Here is an 18,664-nt window from a genome sequence, read left to right as displayed (position 1 = left end):
GCTTAACTGTGCAATGAGTGCTTTTGGCCAGAGGGGCCGTATAAAAGGGCCATCGGCGTTGAAAGGTTGCTAGACAAAGTACAGGAACGCCCCCCAGCAGCTTGATGACGACAAAGACTGCAGCATTTCTACACAGAAGGAGCCAATAGCAGACATCACAACTCACCTTGGGAATCCTCCATGATCTGCCATCTTGTGTGTGTGTGTGTGTGTATGTGTGTGTGTGTGTGTGTGTGTGCGTGTGTGTGTCCTGGAGGAGCAGTGAATTCCTCCAAGTGCTGCTGCTGAATGACGGTCAGCAAGGAGGCTCTCCAAGCCGTACAGACTCCTCCCTCATCTCACTCACACCTCCTATTTAACTGGCTTTTAAATAGACAAACAATGACACAAACACACAAACATAACAAACACAACAACACCCGAACACAACGCAACATGTGGGTTTTACTCGAACACGTGACGTCCACGTCACTGGTTGTCATGTCTTATAGAGAACAATTTAAAAAAGCTTCCTCTTCCTCTGTCACACGCGCACACACACACACACACACACACACACACACACACACACAGGGCAAAGTCAATTTGCGGGCTGATGGACTTCTCGTTGTCATTACCTATGCAAACATACCAAGCCAAAATAAACAAGAGTGCTGAAACTATGAGAAACTGCTTCAAACGAAACCCAGTGAGAATTGAAACGAAGAGGGTGTACAGTAACGCCGCCCCCCCCCCCCCCCACTGTGTGCTGTTAATTGCATGGCTTCACTCCTTCACTCTATCACAGTTTTCCAAAAATACATTCATTAATAAATCATGCTGTTTCCTGGTTCCCTGGACAATTATTAGTTTTAAAAATATGCATACTTCATATATTCGTCATAGTTTTGCATAAATTAAGCATTGAGAAAATGCATTCAAAGACGTTGTGATGATATGTAGCATTCTCCACTGGCCACTGGGTGTCAGTAATGTTACTGTAACCACATGGAACAACAACAGCCACAATAATCCCTAACATGAGCTACTGTTGTGGTCGTAACCCACCTCTGAAACCCCGACATCACTTCCTGTCCTCCTCACACTCAGCTGTTATTGTGGCTACTATATTGGGTAATTATGGGGGTGACTATAGGGGTGTTATTTCATGTCTAGAGGGCTTTACTAATGACAAAAACAGATTTCCTGTTGAATGTTGTAAACACCTTTCTATGTTCGAACTACTAAAATATTCCATTTATAAATAAGGACCCCTTTTAACAGAAATTCACTTATCACGGCCGGGTTTGGAACCAATGAACAGTGATAAACGAGGGACCACTGCATTTATGACCATGAGAAAAAACAGTTATTGCAGAAGTCATTGCAGGTAACATGTTCAAGCTGTGGGCTGTTTGCAGAACTTCCCTCTGAGGTAACGGCCATCAACAAACCACACCGGAAGACTAAGGTCTGGCAGGAGGACCACAACACCTCTAAAATAGAAGTAAATAAGCAAAAAGTAATAAGTAAAAGTGAAACATTAATCAATATCAGGCAGCCACTGAACCTGCTGTCTGTCACTCAGATGCCCTACATGTCCCAATGCGATTAGCGTGTGTGTGTGTGTGTGTGTGTGTGTGTGTGTGTCCCATCTGGCTTCATGCAAGGCTTTCATTGTGTCATCATCCACTGTGTGTGTGTGTGTGTGTGTGTGTGTGTGTGTGTGTGTGTGTGTGTGAGGTAGAGAAAGGGTGACGGATCACCATTACCACCCGGCATGGGCGGGATGAAGCCTGTTTGTCCAACTACTCAGACTTTGTTCAGATTAACCCTGCCTCTTGCTCTAATCCAGGAGCCAATATGAGATTAGACGCCCGATTTGCACCGTCAGGAGCGACCCCGGCAGCATGAAAAAGAGAGGGCGAGCGGACGGAAGAAGAGGGAAAATGCACGCTACTTCCAAGAGGACAGATGATGGGCCGAAGGTAAAAGTAAAGAGTCACAAAATACAACATGGCTGCAAGGTGACGTTGAGTCACGCCGCCTACCTCTGGAGTGCTCGATTTTCACGGGCACGCAGGCATCTTCGTCAGCACGCTCGGACTGGAAACACACGGCGTTATCTTTCCCGTCTGCAAGCACACAAGATGAAGCGGCAGCGTTACGAGATGCCAGGTGGATTGTTGGAAGACAGACCGCAGCAGCATACCATGCACGCTTGTTACTATTTTCCTGAATGAAGTGATGACAAAATTGCTGAGACCAAAAATGTACTCCAATCAGTAGCGAAGTGGTGTTTGTTTGGAGAGTGAAAATCAACACAAGGCCTGTGATGCTAACGAGGAACTAATGAGTCCGTCTGGGATATGTAGGGCATGGTCTACTGAGACAGACCTTGAATATGCACATAAAAGATGGAAGAGAAAATAGCATTAAAAGCAATGATGGGGTCACAGGAGTATTAATCCCCCCCAACCCCCCCAAAAGACACGTACGCCTCCTCAGAGACCATTGAAAAGCAACATTCTCACACATTCTCAAACAAAAAACATAATATTATGAGGAAAAACAAAATAAGATGGCAATGAAGTCGTCATATTATGAGAATAAATTTGACAAAATTATTTAAGAAGAAAGTTGAAATAATTGGAAAATATTAAAACCCCGTCCCCCCAAAAAAGTAAAAGTGTGAGGGACAAAAAGAGCAAAGTACGCCCCCATATCAGAAAACCGAGAAGCTTAATCAAGGATTCATTGTTGCAGGAGGGGTAATACTTTGGGGATGAAAATAGGGCTTTCTCCATCCAGCCATCTGGACTCCTCATGACAGGCATCCTGCTGTTTACACGCGCACACACACGCACGCGCGCACGCACACACACACACACACACACACACACACACACACACACACAATGTCCAACATATCTTTTGAGCACAAGTAAGCAGCTTACACATCCATGCTATCAGACATTTCCCCCCCAAAGAAACAACCTACATCTTAAAGTGCAGCACCTCCACCCACTGCTTGACCATGTGACCAGCATCATCACACTCCTATTCTTTCTAAACGTGGGGGGAAGCGTCACCGTGGAAAATGCACACGGCATGAAAAAAAAACAATCAAATAAGCCGCCCACACTGCCGAAACACCAGTGACAGACGTGTGATGTGGAGGAAGTTTGGTGTCCATCTTCCTTCATGTGACCAACATCCTGGTATCACATCAACAGCCTTTGCCTCACGCCAAAGACGAGACCCCTGACTATATGACACGCTTGATGTGGAACCATGATGTGGCTAGTTTACGGCTAAAAGAAGTACAGATTAAAGTGGTGAGGTGGACGCTAATACCACATTTTGAAGTCTTATGAAGAGATCGTGTTTTGGTCCCACAAATCTGATGTGTGGAATTAGTACAGCCTCTGCTTGGACTGCGATGAAATAAAGGGCCTCACTAAAGAGTGGCGCTGGGAACAGCGAGTGTAGGTAGGATTGCAAGGTTTATAGTGTGTCTTTCTATGTAAATATCTCTTCTTACAAGGTGGACCCCTGTGGCCTATGGATGTACTGCACTATTTCATATTATTTACTATTGGCTGCGCTCAACATGAACTCTTTTGATCACAGCCATTTTCCAAAACCGCCCCTCTCGCTCACATAAAAAAAAAGATCAACCGCAATGATTTTAATAATCAAAGAAAGGGGAGGTGCTGTATTATCTCCTAAGTGGAGCTGCAGGCTGTTGATAGCAGCTTGGTCTCTGTTGGCCTTCTCCATAGCAACAAGCAGACGCAGACACCGCTCGTCATGACAACGGCTGGCTAACTGACTTCAGAAAGTGTCAAATATCTCAAAGGGCTTTTACTACATGCTGTGTATGCAACAGAACCAGGAGTACAGCAACACACGATGGGCATAGAAACAACATACGCCTCAAATATCAGACATTTGTGGATTATTATTTGCTGAAAATACACTATATCATGCTCTATCAGAAAATCCTGTACACGTGTGCTTTCTCCTGAGATCCCCTCAATCCAAAGAGCCTCTGAGTACCAAATACAAAAACCGTCCACAGTACCTGAGCACACGTTTCTCCAGAACTGCAGCGTTGTCCACATGTTGAACTCCACACAGTGTTCCTCCATCTTGGCAATGTTCTACTAAAGCCAGTGTTTATCTTCCTGCTTTTTTCAGCCACAGATTAGCGTGACAGCTCACTGCATGTATTTACCACCCCAGGACCCGTACCTGCACTGCACAAACCGGTTCCCGAGAAACCAGGTATGACATTCAGCTGCAGGGGAAGGTTTCACTGAGAATCAAGGTGGAGGGGGGGGGGAGTGGAAAAGATGAAAATAAACAAGTCACAACAAGTCCGGTTTAACTTTACATGAATCTGCGATCACACATTTCTATCACGATGGAACCCGTAATCTGGCTCTCGTGCAAGGACATCCACAAATCTTATTCCATTCCAAAACAAACAAAACCAGCAGCCTGACATGGAATAGAAACATTTTCAGCACATATTATGATATAATGTGCCACATGGGGTGGGTGGATCCATCCAAATATCAAAGCTGGTTTTTCATATTGTTACACTCTTGATTATGAGATTGCTCTATATCTATATGATCTATGTGTGTTTTTTAACCTTATTAGGACCTTTTGTAGTCACCTTTACACTCCAATTACCCAACACAATAGACTTAATACGAGTAATTAAGGTTCCCCACCTTATCTTCACTCGTACAAAACCTCAAGCTACTGGAATGAAATGAAACCGCACAGGAGAATCAGCACCGAAACACCAAAAATGCAACAAAGCTGAACATAAGTCTGCATTTGCATGGCTGCCCCAGTTTGACAACTATTATTCAGATGTAACTCATACATAATGGACTGGTGGGGGAGATATTAGCATGCCGAGCCACGCCCCTTTAATCACGCTGCTGATAATGTGTGTCTGTTTTTACATGCTCCACACACAGGACCTGGGCCACTGACGGACACTGTCAATCTTTGAGACAATCTTTGGGGAGATTATCGTTATTGTTATCACGTGGCAGAACAGCTCATGAGTCGCCACACTTCCCGTGGAATCACGCAATCCTTGGGGAGATATGTCTGATATGTTTCATATGTCTAACAATGTGATACATTATCTCCCCAAAGATGGTCTCATTCCATGACCACACTTCCTGCGGAATGACACAATCTTTGGGGGAGATATGTCTTTAATAGTAATGTGATAACATGGCCAACAAGCTATTAGCATGCAGGCCAGACACGCAACAACCACAGCAACTCTACTGTGCCCATAAATAGTACAAATTAGAAGTACACTTGCCTTTTGGATGTAGGCCTTTGCAGATGACCATGAGAAGATACACAGACATACATCTCGTGAAGGCCTTGCAACACCTCATCCAGAGCCCTCCACGTGAAGATAAGCTTTTAGCATGATCTGAACATGCACCGTGGCCCGTGTCTAATGAGGGCAAGCCACGTGGGAGACGGGGAGTGGGGATCTTGAACAACCCCCCAAAAGAGAGGATGGGGCGCTTTCCCTTACTCTCTTAATGCATAGCCCCAAGCGTGACAGCTGCTCAGCAAATCCAGCATATACTACACTACTATCTGATAAGACTGAGCAGAGTTCAGTAGCAGTACACGGCAAGAAGGACAAGCAGAGATAGTTTGGTTGACCGATACGTCGAATGGGACCAATTGTTAGAAAGAGCAGGAAACACTCGGCCTCTCTTTTGACTGTGCTTCCTCTATAGGTCCTGTTCCCTGGCTTGCATTCATCCTCCTCTTGCTCCACCCCCCCCCGACCTAACTGTCCACCACGGAAAACAGATCACAGCCGCCGGGCAGCAGCTACTAAATGTGTCAATCAATAGGCTGTCCCTCCCAATCAGCACATCTCGCTGGGCCCCGGCAGACTGCTCATAACTGAACAACGGGGCTTTATCATAGTGAGCTCTTTCAAAGCCAAGCCTATGTATATATGTATATATGTATACTATATGTATATATGTATATATGTATATACTATGTACATCTATACGCTTTGAGGTGAAGGGACACCTTTTCAGTAAAATCGTGGCTTTCTGCTTTATGAAAGGTGCTAATAAAAGGTTTACTTCCAGGCTATACGGTACTACTATTTCTTATCACTTTCAAGCAGTTTCCATGTACTCATTTCCATTTTAAGCCTTCCTCCATTTTCCTCCAAAAATAGCCCTCCAATTTCCATGTGCTGAGCAAAAGTACTTCTTTGTGAGCTCCTAAAATAACCTCATGAGAAATTCTCACAAACCCTCCTGACTAAGATGCACAAACGTTGTAGGTGTCAGCTTAAAAAGGAACTGAAGCAGAAGAATGCTGTCACTTGTTTCTTAGCAATACATATGCAGTACCGAGGGACTCTCTCACTTCTATTTTAGTATTCAGGATTCTGTATTCAGAAAAAGAGTCCACCAGTTGCTTCAGTATACCGTAACCGCTCGTTTATTGCAGGTATTTGTTCTAGTCACTTCCCTTATTTATATCATAAAATCTTTTCACACAGAATACAAAACCTGTTTACAGCCTTCTAAATACATTTTGAAAAGTATTAGAGCCCTCCAGACATGACATAACACCCCGATAGTCACCATTACACTTGTACTAGTCAATATAGTAGACATAATAACTACAAATAATGTATGAAATAAATGGTGGTGGATGCATTGCTCCATCATGTATTTCATACATTATATAAATGATGGTGGATGCATTGCTCCATCATGTATTTCATACATTATATAAATGATGGTGGATGCATTGCTCCATCATGTATTTCATACATTATATAAATGATGGTGGATGCATTGCTCCATCATGTATTTCATACATTATATAAATGATGGTGGATGCATTGTTCCATCATGTATTTCATACATAATGCGCTGCCAGAACTCAAACAAGATCATTGTGTCATGCGGGATTCTTGCGCTCAGCATGAATGAGCCTTTCTGACGAGGCTCCGGAGCCCACATTCTCAGCACGGAGCTGGAATGCCCGGAGTTCGCCAAGCTGAGGCTGAGAGGAAAACAAGCTGAGAAGGAGATATGTCAACAAAGACACAAGATTCAACGCATTTGATGCATCTGGTCAAAATGGGCTCCCCCCGGGAGTTCATGGCCACATGAACAAGTCAAAGGATGCTGATGTGCGTCCAAATTGGGGTTGCCATGGTAACCACTGGCATGCTGTTCTCCTAAGACACAGAAGGACCTACGGTATATTCCTTCAGCTAAAAGTGCCACTCTCTGATGGCTAAACCCACCTTCCACGGACACAAGCGACCTGACACTTTCTGGAGGTCAGCATTAGTGGTTGGTGCCACGGGGGGCTCAGCAGACAGACAACCCGCTGTACAGAGGAGAGGACAAAACAGCAACTTGACTCTGCCAACGAAGCAGCATGACGCGGCATTTTCACTTGAACCTTTACATAAGGAAGGGGGGGCACCAAAGATAAATGAATGTTGGACTAGCTCATGACAGATAACCAAGCCACACACAACCGATGAAAACAGCAGCTCGACTTCCAAGTACGTAAACATGATCTGCACATTCTCCTCACACTTCCTCCTTTTAGTTTCACAAGAGAAATATGCTCTTTTTTTTGAATATGCTTCACCTTCACACCTCGTCTCTCTGTACCAGCGACACAGCGACCAACATGACTACTTCCTCAGACGACAGCAGCGTAGCAACCGTCAATGCGGATGTCTTATGGCTCATTTAGTTCACACACTTGCATGCAACCCCGCATACTCGACGCATTCAATTCCTAAAATCATATGGCCTTCTGCTGCATTGACATCTGGAACACTGTGAGATGCGGGGAAAGCGACCCTGCCGCTACAACAAAACATCCCCAGCTAATTTATAGCTGTGCTGATGAAAGCCTCTCTTGAAAGTTGGAACCCCCGGGTGTTCCTGTGGATTTGTTGCAATTTGAGCCAGAGGGAACCACCTCCCGTTGAGGCACCTTGTTTGAGGGGGGCTGCAAGTAATCCGGTGTACATTCAAAAAAGTGCAGCAATGAGCCAGAATAATTGCTGATTCCAAATGTGCGGTGGGCACCATGTGTGATAAAAGCCTAACATATCGCAGCCCCACCTCAGCAAAACCTCGTAGCAATGGTCGTAGGTGTTCATGAGTGGATGCCCTGTCTTTACTACCCAAATATATTCGCATCACATGACTGTACTGTACGTTATTAGTCTTCTTCTCCAGATACTCCCACTACTGTGTGGCCTATGCTGTTATTTCCCAACACATACAGCACATGGCGCTGCTGTTAAACCCTGAAATTTAACTTCATTGAATTTCAATGGAATTATGATGGTTGTATCATGGTAGACTGTAATCCATTATGTATAAATAAAAGTGTTAAAGTGTGTTTAGGAAGTCATAAACAGGTTTTTGATGCTGAAAAAATATTCCATTTAATAACATCAAATCCTATATTGCGGAAATTAATTAGAGCACAGTCATATTGAACAACATGAATAAAAATAGTCTGTTTTGGTAAAGATGCATGAATTAAATGCCTATATATTCATTTCATCATTTCATGTCAAAATGAACAGTGAAATTGATCGTTCATGTCACACAACAATACACAATAGCTGTGTAATATCAACTGGATATTTCATGTACAATGACTACATGACTATGTATGGATTTATACGTAAAATGACGACATATTACTTGGCTGACATTGCTCTTGTGGCCAAAATAGAGTCCAGAATTGCAAGATTATATTTGTCATTTCAAATTTGTGTCACAGTTGATGCCAAGGTGACTTTCCATCAGTTTTGTTTGCTCTCCACTCAGCAACAGCAAACAGACTCACACGATCATGAACACACACACACACACACACACACACACACACACACAGACACACACTTGCATGCACACAAACCCTCGCCCTTGCATATTTTCCCACAGCTCACAGGGAACAACACGGGGCCGATAGTCCATGAAAGGCAAACACAACCGAAGTCAACAGCGTAGCCGCTCCCATGGTAGCTTTTTGGTGAGTGGCCCGGCCAACAACACCTTAAGGCGTACACAGACTGGTGCATGTGCCTCCCTGCCTTAACCAGCCTCCGTAAAGGACGTCTTCCTGCGGGGGTGCGCGTGTGATGAATGTCATACCCATGGCAACCCAACGTCCTTGGCCGCCTCGGGAACACGGTACCGGTGAACCGGCGTTAGGAGCCAGCACTAACCTGAGTGGAGGTGGCGTCCGGTCCCATACGTCAGGGAGGAGAATACACTCCCACCCTAAAAAAGGTTCCCCCTCATCGCTTGTGGGCGGCTTCCAAAGCTGGTGGCAGGTTCAGGTTGCTGTTAAACTGCTGCCTGGCTGCAGTGGTCGCATCCTCCCTTCCTTCCGCCGCTCCCTTCGCTCGCTTGCCGGCTCAGTGACAGACTGACTCACCCTTTTGCTCAACCTCTCGTCTTGCTCTCCCGACGCTTCAGCCCTCTCTCTCTTCCATTTTATGCTTCTCGCATTGCTCTGCCTTCCTCTCCACAGCTACGGAAGATAATCACATTCCAGCGGAGATGGGGCATATGTTGGGGGAGCGCCACTCAGCCCACAAGCAGAGCAAAGCCCCCTCTGTGTGTGTGTGTGTGTGTGTGTGTGTGTGTGTCGCATGGACAATCAGCTCCATTGTGTAGGTAGAGGGGAGGGCCAGTGCGATGGGAGGAAGCCAATGGCCACATTCGTCTGCTGGCCATAGCGCATAGACCATGCGAAGCACCACACAAAACAACCCCCCACCACCAGGGAAGGCGAGGGGTGTCAGGGTGGCCTGGGAGAGAGATGACAAAGAATTGATCTTTTTGATAGAACGAGTCTGAAGAAGAGCATTTTTCATGTGCTTCAAATGTCAGGCTTGAAATCGTGGATGGATGGAATCGGGCAGATAGAACATATCAGGGTTGACAGATGATTGCTTCATAGTTTCCTCCAAGAAATATCTGGGGGCGACATGAACGAAACCTATCTTCTCAACTATGTTAAAAGAGGAAGAGTGTCGACATGATGACAACAATGAGGCCTAAAAAAAGTCTATTTTTGTCTATTTCAGTCATCGTTTCGCTTTTTCCATCCAAGGTTCCTTCCTTTTTCTTTCATCTTGTCCTTCTCTCAAACATAAGCTACATCTCTTCTAAAGCCTTCGAAGGGCTCTACAAAATGCTGATTGTCCCGGAGCCACGGAGGTCCTCAAATCAAACTAACAAACGTATACGAGTAGTACGTCTTTGTGTGTGGTCTGTACGGCCAAGGTGTGTCGATCGTTGGCTTTGCTGGTTTCACGTTTGTCAGGTTGTCGAACACCAGAAATCGACAAAATGTCTGGTCGCTAGCTCTGATTTTTTTTAGGGGAGCCTTTTTGGATCGGGCTTGAGTCGAGTCAGACCTCAGCATATGCCGAGGTCTCACCGTAACCCATGAGACCCATGGGAATTTGACTTTGCTTTTTCTTTGGCTTGATGTGGCATTACTTACTTTCTTCCTCCCCCAAAATGACAAGGGAAGGAGAAGAAGGATATATAGTAGATCCTTGTCTAGGGTCAAGGCCAAACACTACGAATACTTCATATTGGTTCCACAGGAACTGCTTTTTTCTCTCTTCCTCTCTCTTTTGACTCATTCTTTAAACTGCTGACATAAACACAATTAGCCGTCCTTGCGGTGGTCATCAACATAACTAAAACCTTTGATGAGTTTGTTGTCCTTTTTCAGCCAGAACCCTGAACATGAATAATTGCCAATTTACACCAGTGCATTAGTGCATTACTTTAAGCTTGCACAATACAAGGACAATGTCCAATGAAAAGCATGGATGTAAGTATGTTTTCTCCCCTTTCAGGTCAAAAATCCCAAATTTATCCATGCATGCTTTTTATTATTATATTTATTTATTATTTATTATACCCATAATCAATCCCATTATTCAAGTGCTGCTTTCAGGCAATGATATCACCAAAATGTGCACACTTTGCTTTTTGACACCTTTCCTTTACAGCTGGTGTTTCCCTCCCCCTTCACCGCCCTCATCCATCTCTTCTATTTAATGCCTGAGGTGTTGGGGGGGGGGGGGGGGGTGGCTACGGACGATTGCCCATCACTTCTTTAAAAGCAGACAAGCCAGCGTGTCCAACACACATCATTAATTAAACCCACACCGGCTCATTTGCATGCACGCATCCAACACATCGTGCACACACTCCATTTGAGCCATTTCGTTCATATTCACCCGTGCTCATTGTGGGGTCATTGATGAATGATTACTGTTGTCTGCGCACACACACACACACACACACACACACGCACACACACACACACACACACACACACGCAGGCTGCAGCAGCAGCAGCGACCAGCTGACGGCAGGCAGGGAAGCAGCGTGTCTGGCAAGCATCTGCCCCCACATCTCAGACGCAGCCTGCACCGGATTGGCTCCTGTAATCAGCCTGGGACACACGCCCCCGCCCTCCCTGCTGTCAATCTCAACCTAAGCAGCGATAAGCAAATGCATTCAAGCGTTTATTAATCCACAGGGTTTGAAAAGCATCCGAGAACCGAAGACGCTTGGATGCTCTCATCAGCAGCTTTATCCTTCTGGTCTTACCTGACAGACAAAGCAGAAGATAATGTACCACATTTAACAAGAGATGACTATACTGGTATACGCCTTCATAGTCAAATACATTATTCCACTTTATGTGCTCATCCTGCACCATGCAGTAACTTCTCATCTTCATCCATTTGAACAAATGCTCTGCAGAGGGCCGTAAAGTCTAAAATCAACTTGCCTGATCAGATTTGCTAGTTTTCCCTCCACATGAATATTTCATGCTTTCATCTCTGATCTGACAAGCGGGATTCAATTCAGCCACAGAATGAAGCTATATATCTTTCTTCACCTCAAGCTAGAACTTCTATTTGTTCTGCAATGAGCTGTCACTCACGTGCAGAAAGGATCACAGCCAGTGAAAAAACTTGTTACAAACAGCCCTCAGGCGGGTCACATCATCTGAGCTCATGGGGCTTCGCTCTTTTCCCTCAAAGTCATGCACTGGTGATGGCGGAGACCGCCCTGAGGGAGCATTAGGACCAGTGACAGGTTCAGCAGAAACATTTTGGGGGTTTTTGAGCATCAATGTAGACAAAAACAAGAATTGCCATCCATCAAACACGGATGGATGGTAATGCAATACTGCCTCTGTCCACCAGAGGAAGCCAGAGTAGCCCAGAGGGAGGCTGGCATTAATGGTGGGAGGATGGATACAGATATATCGATAATATCCATCCCAACATTGGCATCAAGAGTCATTATATTGAGTGACACAGTATATACACTTAGTATTAGTTCTGAAGTAAAGAGAGTAAAGGTTTTATAAGACGCAGAGAATTCCAGAGAAACCTTTTGAAGGCCTCGCAACGTTTGAAACATGATTAAAAATGTGGACACACTAAAAAGTGGTGTCATGAACACGTGACACCCACTCCCACGTTGGAACAATAGGCGTGGTGAAAAGACTGGAGCTGGCTGCTCTTCCCAGCCTTTTCCTTCCTGCCAGTGAAAAAACCAAAGCAGAACACTTCACTGTTTCCTCTCTTTTGCTCCTGAAATAGGAGGGGGGGGGGGTGCATTGGAGTTGTCCAACAATAGAGACCGGCCTAAGAAAGGTGCACGTTGCAACACACATCCATGCGTATGCGTGCCCTTTAACGTTAACACAGTTGGGCAACAGGCCTTTGGGGACACTGGCCAAAAGGCTAGAGGGGCTGGCTTGGGTGGGGGACAGTTCCCAGGCCTCGAGAGACAAAACTGCTTTTTTATCCAGCGTGCCCCCTCAGGCTGGTCCACATGGAGACAAGTTCTACGGCTCAGCAATTCGACTATTCCGATAAGCGCTGTTGCCAAACGCTCTCTTTATTCAGCAACACAGCAGAAAAGAAAAACAAATGACACAGATGGTCTCACAAAGATATTTACACTTTCACATCGAAGCCTCTAAATCTTACCATAACAGCAGAGAAGACACATCTTTGCGTTTTTACCTTTCCGTCTCCAAAACCAGTACTTGCGCCGGCGTTTCATTGTCAGTGCAAGAGTCTTTTATTGTGGAGGGGAAAAAAAACGAAGAGAAAAACACCAGATCTTCTACCGGCTCACCAGAAAGGAAACATCTCAGATGGAACCTGCCGTAATTGGTGGCCATGTTGGCGCAAGCAGACGAGCATCCTGAGGATCTGCGGTATCGATCCCATGCAGGATGCGCCGCTGATACCAACTGACACAGATGAGCGATCCACTGACTACTTTGTGTTTTTTGCTCCTTCTGCAAAGGGGATGTCCGTGATTTCCGAAAGGTGAGGAGCGAGAGAGAACTAAAAAAAAAGTTTCACAATTTTCTTCACATCTTCCCCTTTGTAAAGTTCGTCCTCCAAGTGGCAAGCGTGCTGAGTTTGGAGTGAAGGTAAAAGTGAATACGGTAGTTTAACGGAAACAACCACACAATGGAAGTCAGGTCAGGAGGAGGGGAAGGAGGGGGGCACACGGGTTAGTCGCTAGGCAGGAAACACATGGAAAGGCTGAGGCAGACCGTCATGCACTGTACCTCCATAGTGCTTCTTTCTAGTTCACGACTATGTTGGTGCAAATCTGACGTCGTACATTCAAGCGTTAGCGTGAGTGTAATCGAACTGTAATGCGTTTGTTATGTTGATTACACTTATGGCTCATTCTTCTAAGAGGGGTACCGGGGGACTGCAGTGATGTGCAGCTAGAACCAAATAAAAACATTTATTTTATTTGCCGTACTCTTGTTAGATAAACAATTCTTACCTTCGGAAATGAAACACTTTCTGGATGTCATTTTGAAGAAAAAGACATCAAATTTATCTACGGAAGCTTTGCCTATATGTGACTTAGCACTGAAAAAAATGATTTTTTGGCCCTGTAATTATTATCTCAAATATTAATTTAAATGTTACAAGGATTTATTATTTAACTTCTTTTACTCTAAAATCTCACTCTTTATTTAATGCCTTACTTGATGATTGTGTGTAAATTTGTATCCTCACATTTATATGTAAATTTGATCACTGACACCAAGTAATATTTCCATAACTAATGTATTGATTTTACAACCCGATACCAGATAGTCAAATGTACTTGGGTAATAGCAGTAAACCTGGCCCCCTTGTGGCCATTCTGCGCATGCGTCAGAGGATCGTTAGCCCTCAGACTTCCCAAGGCAAAGTTCGAGGGCGCCATGTTTTCACGGGAAGACGGTGGAAGACGACATGGACGGTCGTTTAACAAGGAAATGCATCGATGTGGAGCCATATGGGTAGGTCATATGCTGACATATATCTGACTTTTTTCTGTCACCTTTCCTCATCTGTTTACGTCAGTGTTATAATATGAAATACTCGACGTTAGCATTAGCTTACCTTTAGCCTGCCAGCTAGCTAGCTATGGACTGCGAGCTTTGTGGAGGCGTTTTCGGTTGCAGAACAGGAGATTTTTATGTTTATTAAATCTGTAATAATTCATTCCTTATATATGTTATTTGATTATTTTGGCAGCAGCAGTGTCCTCAAAGCCACGGGAACCGTGTAGCTTAAACATTTGTTGAAGTATGCTAGCGACCGGAGTCTTGGGGATGCTGTCGGGGAGCGGGAGTTTTTGTACAGCAGCAGAGTTTGTTCAGACCCTGGAAATATATCAATAATGACTGAAAACCAGCCTGGAAGGATTAGAAATTTTGGAGCAAGGTTAGTTCACCGCATCTGTGGTCATTTTAATGTCAAAAATATTGTACGGGAACTTTTGTCATCCGTGTTCTACCAATGATCCAAGTGTAACCAAATAAACGTTTGTTTTAATTTCACATATTGGAACACATGATATTGTCATGATTTGTCACTACAATGTTGTGTATTCCTCTTGTCAACAGCGTCTAAGAAGCAGAGTCCTCTCTGTGTGTAAAACAGCAGCTTGCACCAACTAAGATGCCTGACTGAGAAGGTAACATTACAATATTCCGTATATGGTTATTTGAATCTGTAAATGGCAGTTTAGCCTTTTGTTAAGTTTTATTGATTTAAAAGAGTTGGATAATGGAGTTCCTCAACAGTATCCCTTTGTGAGGAAAAAGATTTTTTTGTTTTGTTTAGGTTAGGTTTCAAGACACAGATGAATAAATATTTGTATTAAAAACTAAGTTGATTTTGAGTGTTTTGTTTTAAAAAAAATCAACAAATATTGTCAAGCAGCTTTGTAGTTTAGACTAATGTGCACGCAATCTGAAACCATTGTAATGATTTTAGATTTTGTATTGTTGCCATAATTGAAATAATTTCTCGATCTATTTCACAGAATATTGAAGGACGTTGACGCTCAAGAATTTGGTCTCAAAAGCTTAGACAAGGTAAGATCACAGTACAGCTGTTGGATGACACCAACATGGTTTAGTTATTCATTCATTCATTCATTTTCTATGCCGCTTATCCTCACTACGGTGGGGGTATGCTGGAGCCTATCCCAGCTGTCTTCGGGCGAGAGGCGGTGTACACCCTGGACTGGTGGCCAGCCAATCACAGGGTGCATATAGACAAACAACCATTCACACTCACATTCATACCTATGGACAATTTGAGGTGGCCAATTAACCTAGCATGTTTTTGGAACGTGGGAGGAAACCGGAGTACCTGGAGAAAACCCACGCATGCACGGAGAGAACATGCAAACTCCACAGAGATGCAACGGAGAATCGAACCCAGGTCTTTGGTTTAGTTATGAAATGTTTAATTTATTTCACAGGTACCTCAACCTGTGGATGTGTTGTGTTTTTGTGCACCGTGATCAAGTATGTCCTTCCTTTTGATGACCACATATATAAACGGCCCCTCTGCCAAATGTTTTCATTCAATGTGGCTGGCAAGTATAACTGATTGTCTGATGTGTGGAAGCAGTACATGACACGTGTTGAACCATTTCACTGTTATTGCAAGTTAAGTTACAGTTCAGCACATTTTATTGTGTCTTTTAATTGTAATTATTTGCATAATTGTGAATGTAAAACAAATCTCCAATGATTTATAATGTTTTCTATGGTATTTCTAACCACACTCATCACTGCTGGAAGTAAATACAGTGTTACTACAAATGTAGTAAAGGTGTTCTTGTTTGAAAGAATGTTTTGCAGAAGATGTGTTAAGATAATTTCATTTAATTCAAAGAAGGCCATCTTAAAAAAATACAACACAATCATATTAGAAAAGTGGTGTAGGTGGTAGCTTAAATCTCATGTAAATATTACTTATAAATTGCTCCAAATTAAGTAAGGGAAAACTAGTTAAACAATCCTGAAAAGTGAGTATATGTATATGGATTTTTAAGTAGATTCAAAGGTAGTTTTGAGTAAAATTTACTAGCAAACAGAGTCCCTTTTGTGTCTGTGACAGTAAATCTCAAGTAATGTTAAAGTGTATTTTGAATTTAAAAAATAATCCTCGCTGAGAAGTAAATTTTACTTGAATATTTCCCAAGTAAAAGTTACTTAGGAATTGTGCGTGCAATTTGTTAGCTAGCTTTTCTCAAGTAAATGGCACTCCAATTTTTTTTCAGTGGCAGGTCAACCGGAAAAGGCCAACTTTTACCGGTGCTAAGACCGGCATAAGGACCATATAGCATTGGGAGGCACATATAGCGTACGGCTAATGATGGCAGTGGAAATAGACATGGATGTCACACCGACAAAGTGAATTATTTCATAATCTGACTCATTTCGTGCATGGAACCTTATTGACTGACCCTGTGTTTACTTGGTATCGTTTTGATATTAAAATGTGCAGTATCTCCCAACCCCACTGTGCATGACTGGCAACCAGTCCCTCCAGATTGGAGTCAATATGGAATTGACTCATTTTATTTTCCATGATTTCCAGTGTAACAAATAGTTTGGGAATCCAAACTAATGAAGGTAGACAAGCGTAGCCGCACTAAACGTGTTAGTGACTTTACATGTTACATGCTCGTCCTTAAACCTTCGTTTGATCACCCCCCCCATGGGCAGGAGCCATGGGGGCAAAGGACTGATACAGGAAACTGTCAGATGAGTTGACTGCCTTGTCATCGTTTGATGCTGCATGAGCCAGCAGTAATGGCGAAGACATGAAGAAACATTTCTCTGTATTTATCGCCATCTCCTGGAATGTTTTGCAATTACACAAACTCAACCGCACACGCTTGACGCTGTCATTTCACCATTTGTGGCCCGAGGGCCATTTAAGGCCCACGCATGATTTATGTATTGGCCTGTGGCACATTCTACAGAAATAATTGAACAGGAACAGTAAAAATACAATGAAAATCAGTAGTAATCCCACATTAAGGGGCCAAAAATGTTGGAATATTAGGCAGAACAAACACACGTTTTTTTTTAATAGATTAGGTTGTGCCAAAAGTTATACTGTTACGAGAATAATGTCAAAATATTCTGGAGAAAAAAAATGTTCTGAGAAAAAAAAGTCTGAGAAGAAAGTCGAAATAGTTGGAAACGTAAAGCAGAAATGGAAAAAAGAAGCTGTAATTTCATGGGAACAAAGTCAAAATATAAAGGGGAAAAAAGCCGCTAATATCGGACACCCCGAATTATTCCAAGAAGGACATTTACCATCATTTCTGAAGAAGAAAGTGGACATATTTAGAAAGAAACAGCAATAATGGGGGTGGAAAGAGCATATAATAGAATAACTTTTTCACCGATATGACAGATGAGATCTTAGCATATCTCCATACTGTGTCAAAGTGGCCCTCAGATGCTTTCATTTTTCATTTCAGTATGCGGCCCTCGCTGGAAAAGGTTCAGACACTCCTGATTTATCCCTTCATGTGTTTCCCATCCCGGCTGACATGTCTGTCATGGTCATACTGGAAATAGTCCTAACAGACAACGGGAAGACCATGGAGCTAAAGCCAGTCGATAAAGGGGGTTCAGTGGAGGCTGAATGAGTATTAGAGTGGATGAACAATGGCAGCCAACAGTAAACAAACAGCTCCATTATGGTACACTGATAAAGTCCCAGCACCACCACCACCAACTGTTTATGCTGGAAACAACAAGCTGCACTGTAGAGGCTGGCAGTCAATGGGATTCTTTATATTTATTCATCATGCCTCCAAGATAATCATGGCAGGATGCAAACCAATGTTGCCGTTTGTTTAGTATACCCTCATCATACAACAGTTGGCTAATAAGCAGGCTAATACTAATGAAGAAGAAGAATGATGATAGTAATAATAATAGGCTAATGAATAATATAATCATGATTATGATACGATTGATGACTGTCCACTGGACAGAATGGTTGCAGAGCTTGAACAGCGGTTTTGCAGTGTAGATTGTGTGTACTTGTGTACATTTAATGGTGGCCTAAAACTATTGAGTATCTCTACTAAATCTGTCCAAAAGTGGCAAAGTTATATCCCGCTTCTTCTTCCTTATTTGTTTTGGGGATTTTGTTTGAATGTCTACTTCATTCATTCATATCCTGTGCATCTCCAGGGGGCTAAGC

The 18,664-nt window shown here is 43.4% G+C and overlaps 1 protein-coding gene and 1 long non-coding RNA gene across 9 annotated transcripts in view; one reads left to right on the top strand and one right to left on the bottom strand.

Moving 5' to 3' along the window:
- Window positions 1-18,664, bottom strand: part of fgd4a (FYVE, RhoGEF and PH domain containing 4a) — a 32,477-nt gene that overhangs the window by 13,151 nt on the left and 662 nt on the right. For 3 of the 8 annotated variants that reach the window (XR_009132054.1, XM_058086839.1, XM_058086840.1), the window contains exon 2: window positions 2,031-2,114. Coding sequence is in view for 5 of the 8 variants with exons in the window: in XM_058086839.1 (XP_057942822.1) it covers window positions 2,031-2,114 (84 nt within the window). In the remaining 3 variants the exon portion in view is untranslated. Of the gene's footprint in view, window positions 1-166; window positions 532-2,030; window positions 2,115-4,066; window positions 4,284-9,286; window positions 9,685-13,102; window positions 13,140-18,664 lie in introns of those variants that run through there. The other 5 variants (XM_058086841.1, XM_058086844.1, XM_058086842.1 and 2 more) reach the window with 5 other exon arrangements.
- LOC131138165 (uncharacterized) lies at window positions 14,223-17,906 on the top strand. Its single transcript, XR_009132055.1, has 3 exons — window positions 14,223-14,433; window positions 15,043-15,113; window positions 15,465-17,906. It is a non-coding gene; the product is annotated as an uncharacterized LOC131138165 (long non-coding RNA).

Source organism: Doryrhamphus excisus, chromosome 11 (assembly GCF_030265055.1).
Source record: "Doryrhamphus excisus isolate RoL2022-K1 chromosome 11, RoL_Dexc_1.0, whole genome shotgun sequence".
Classification (NCBI taxonomy): Eukaryota; Metazoa; Chordata; class Actinopteri; order Syngnathiformes; family Syngnathidae; genus Doryrhamphus; species Doryrhamphus excisus.
Note: the sequence above shows the minus strand (reverse complement) of the source record. Positions and strands in the feature narration are given on the sequence as shown.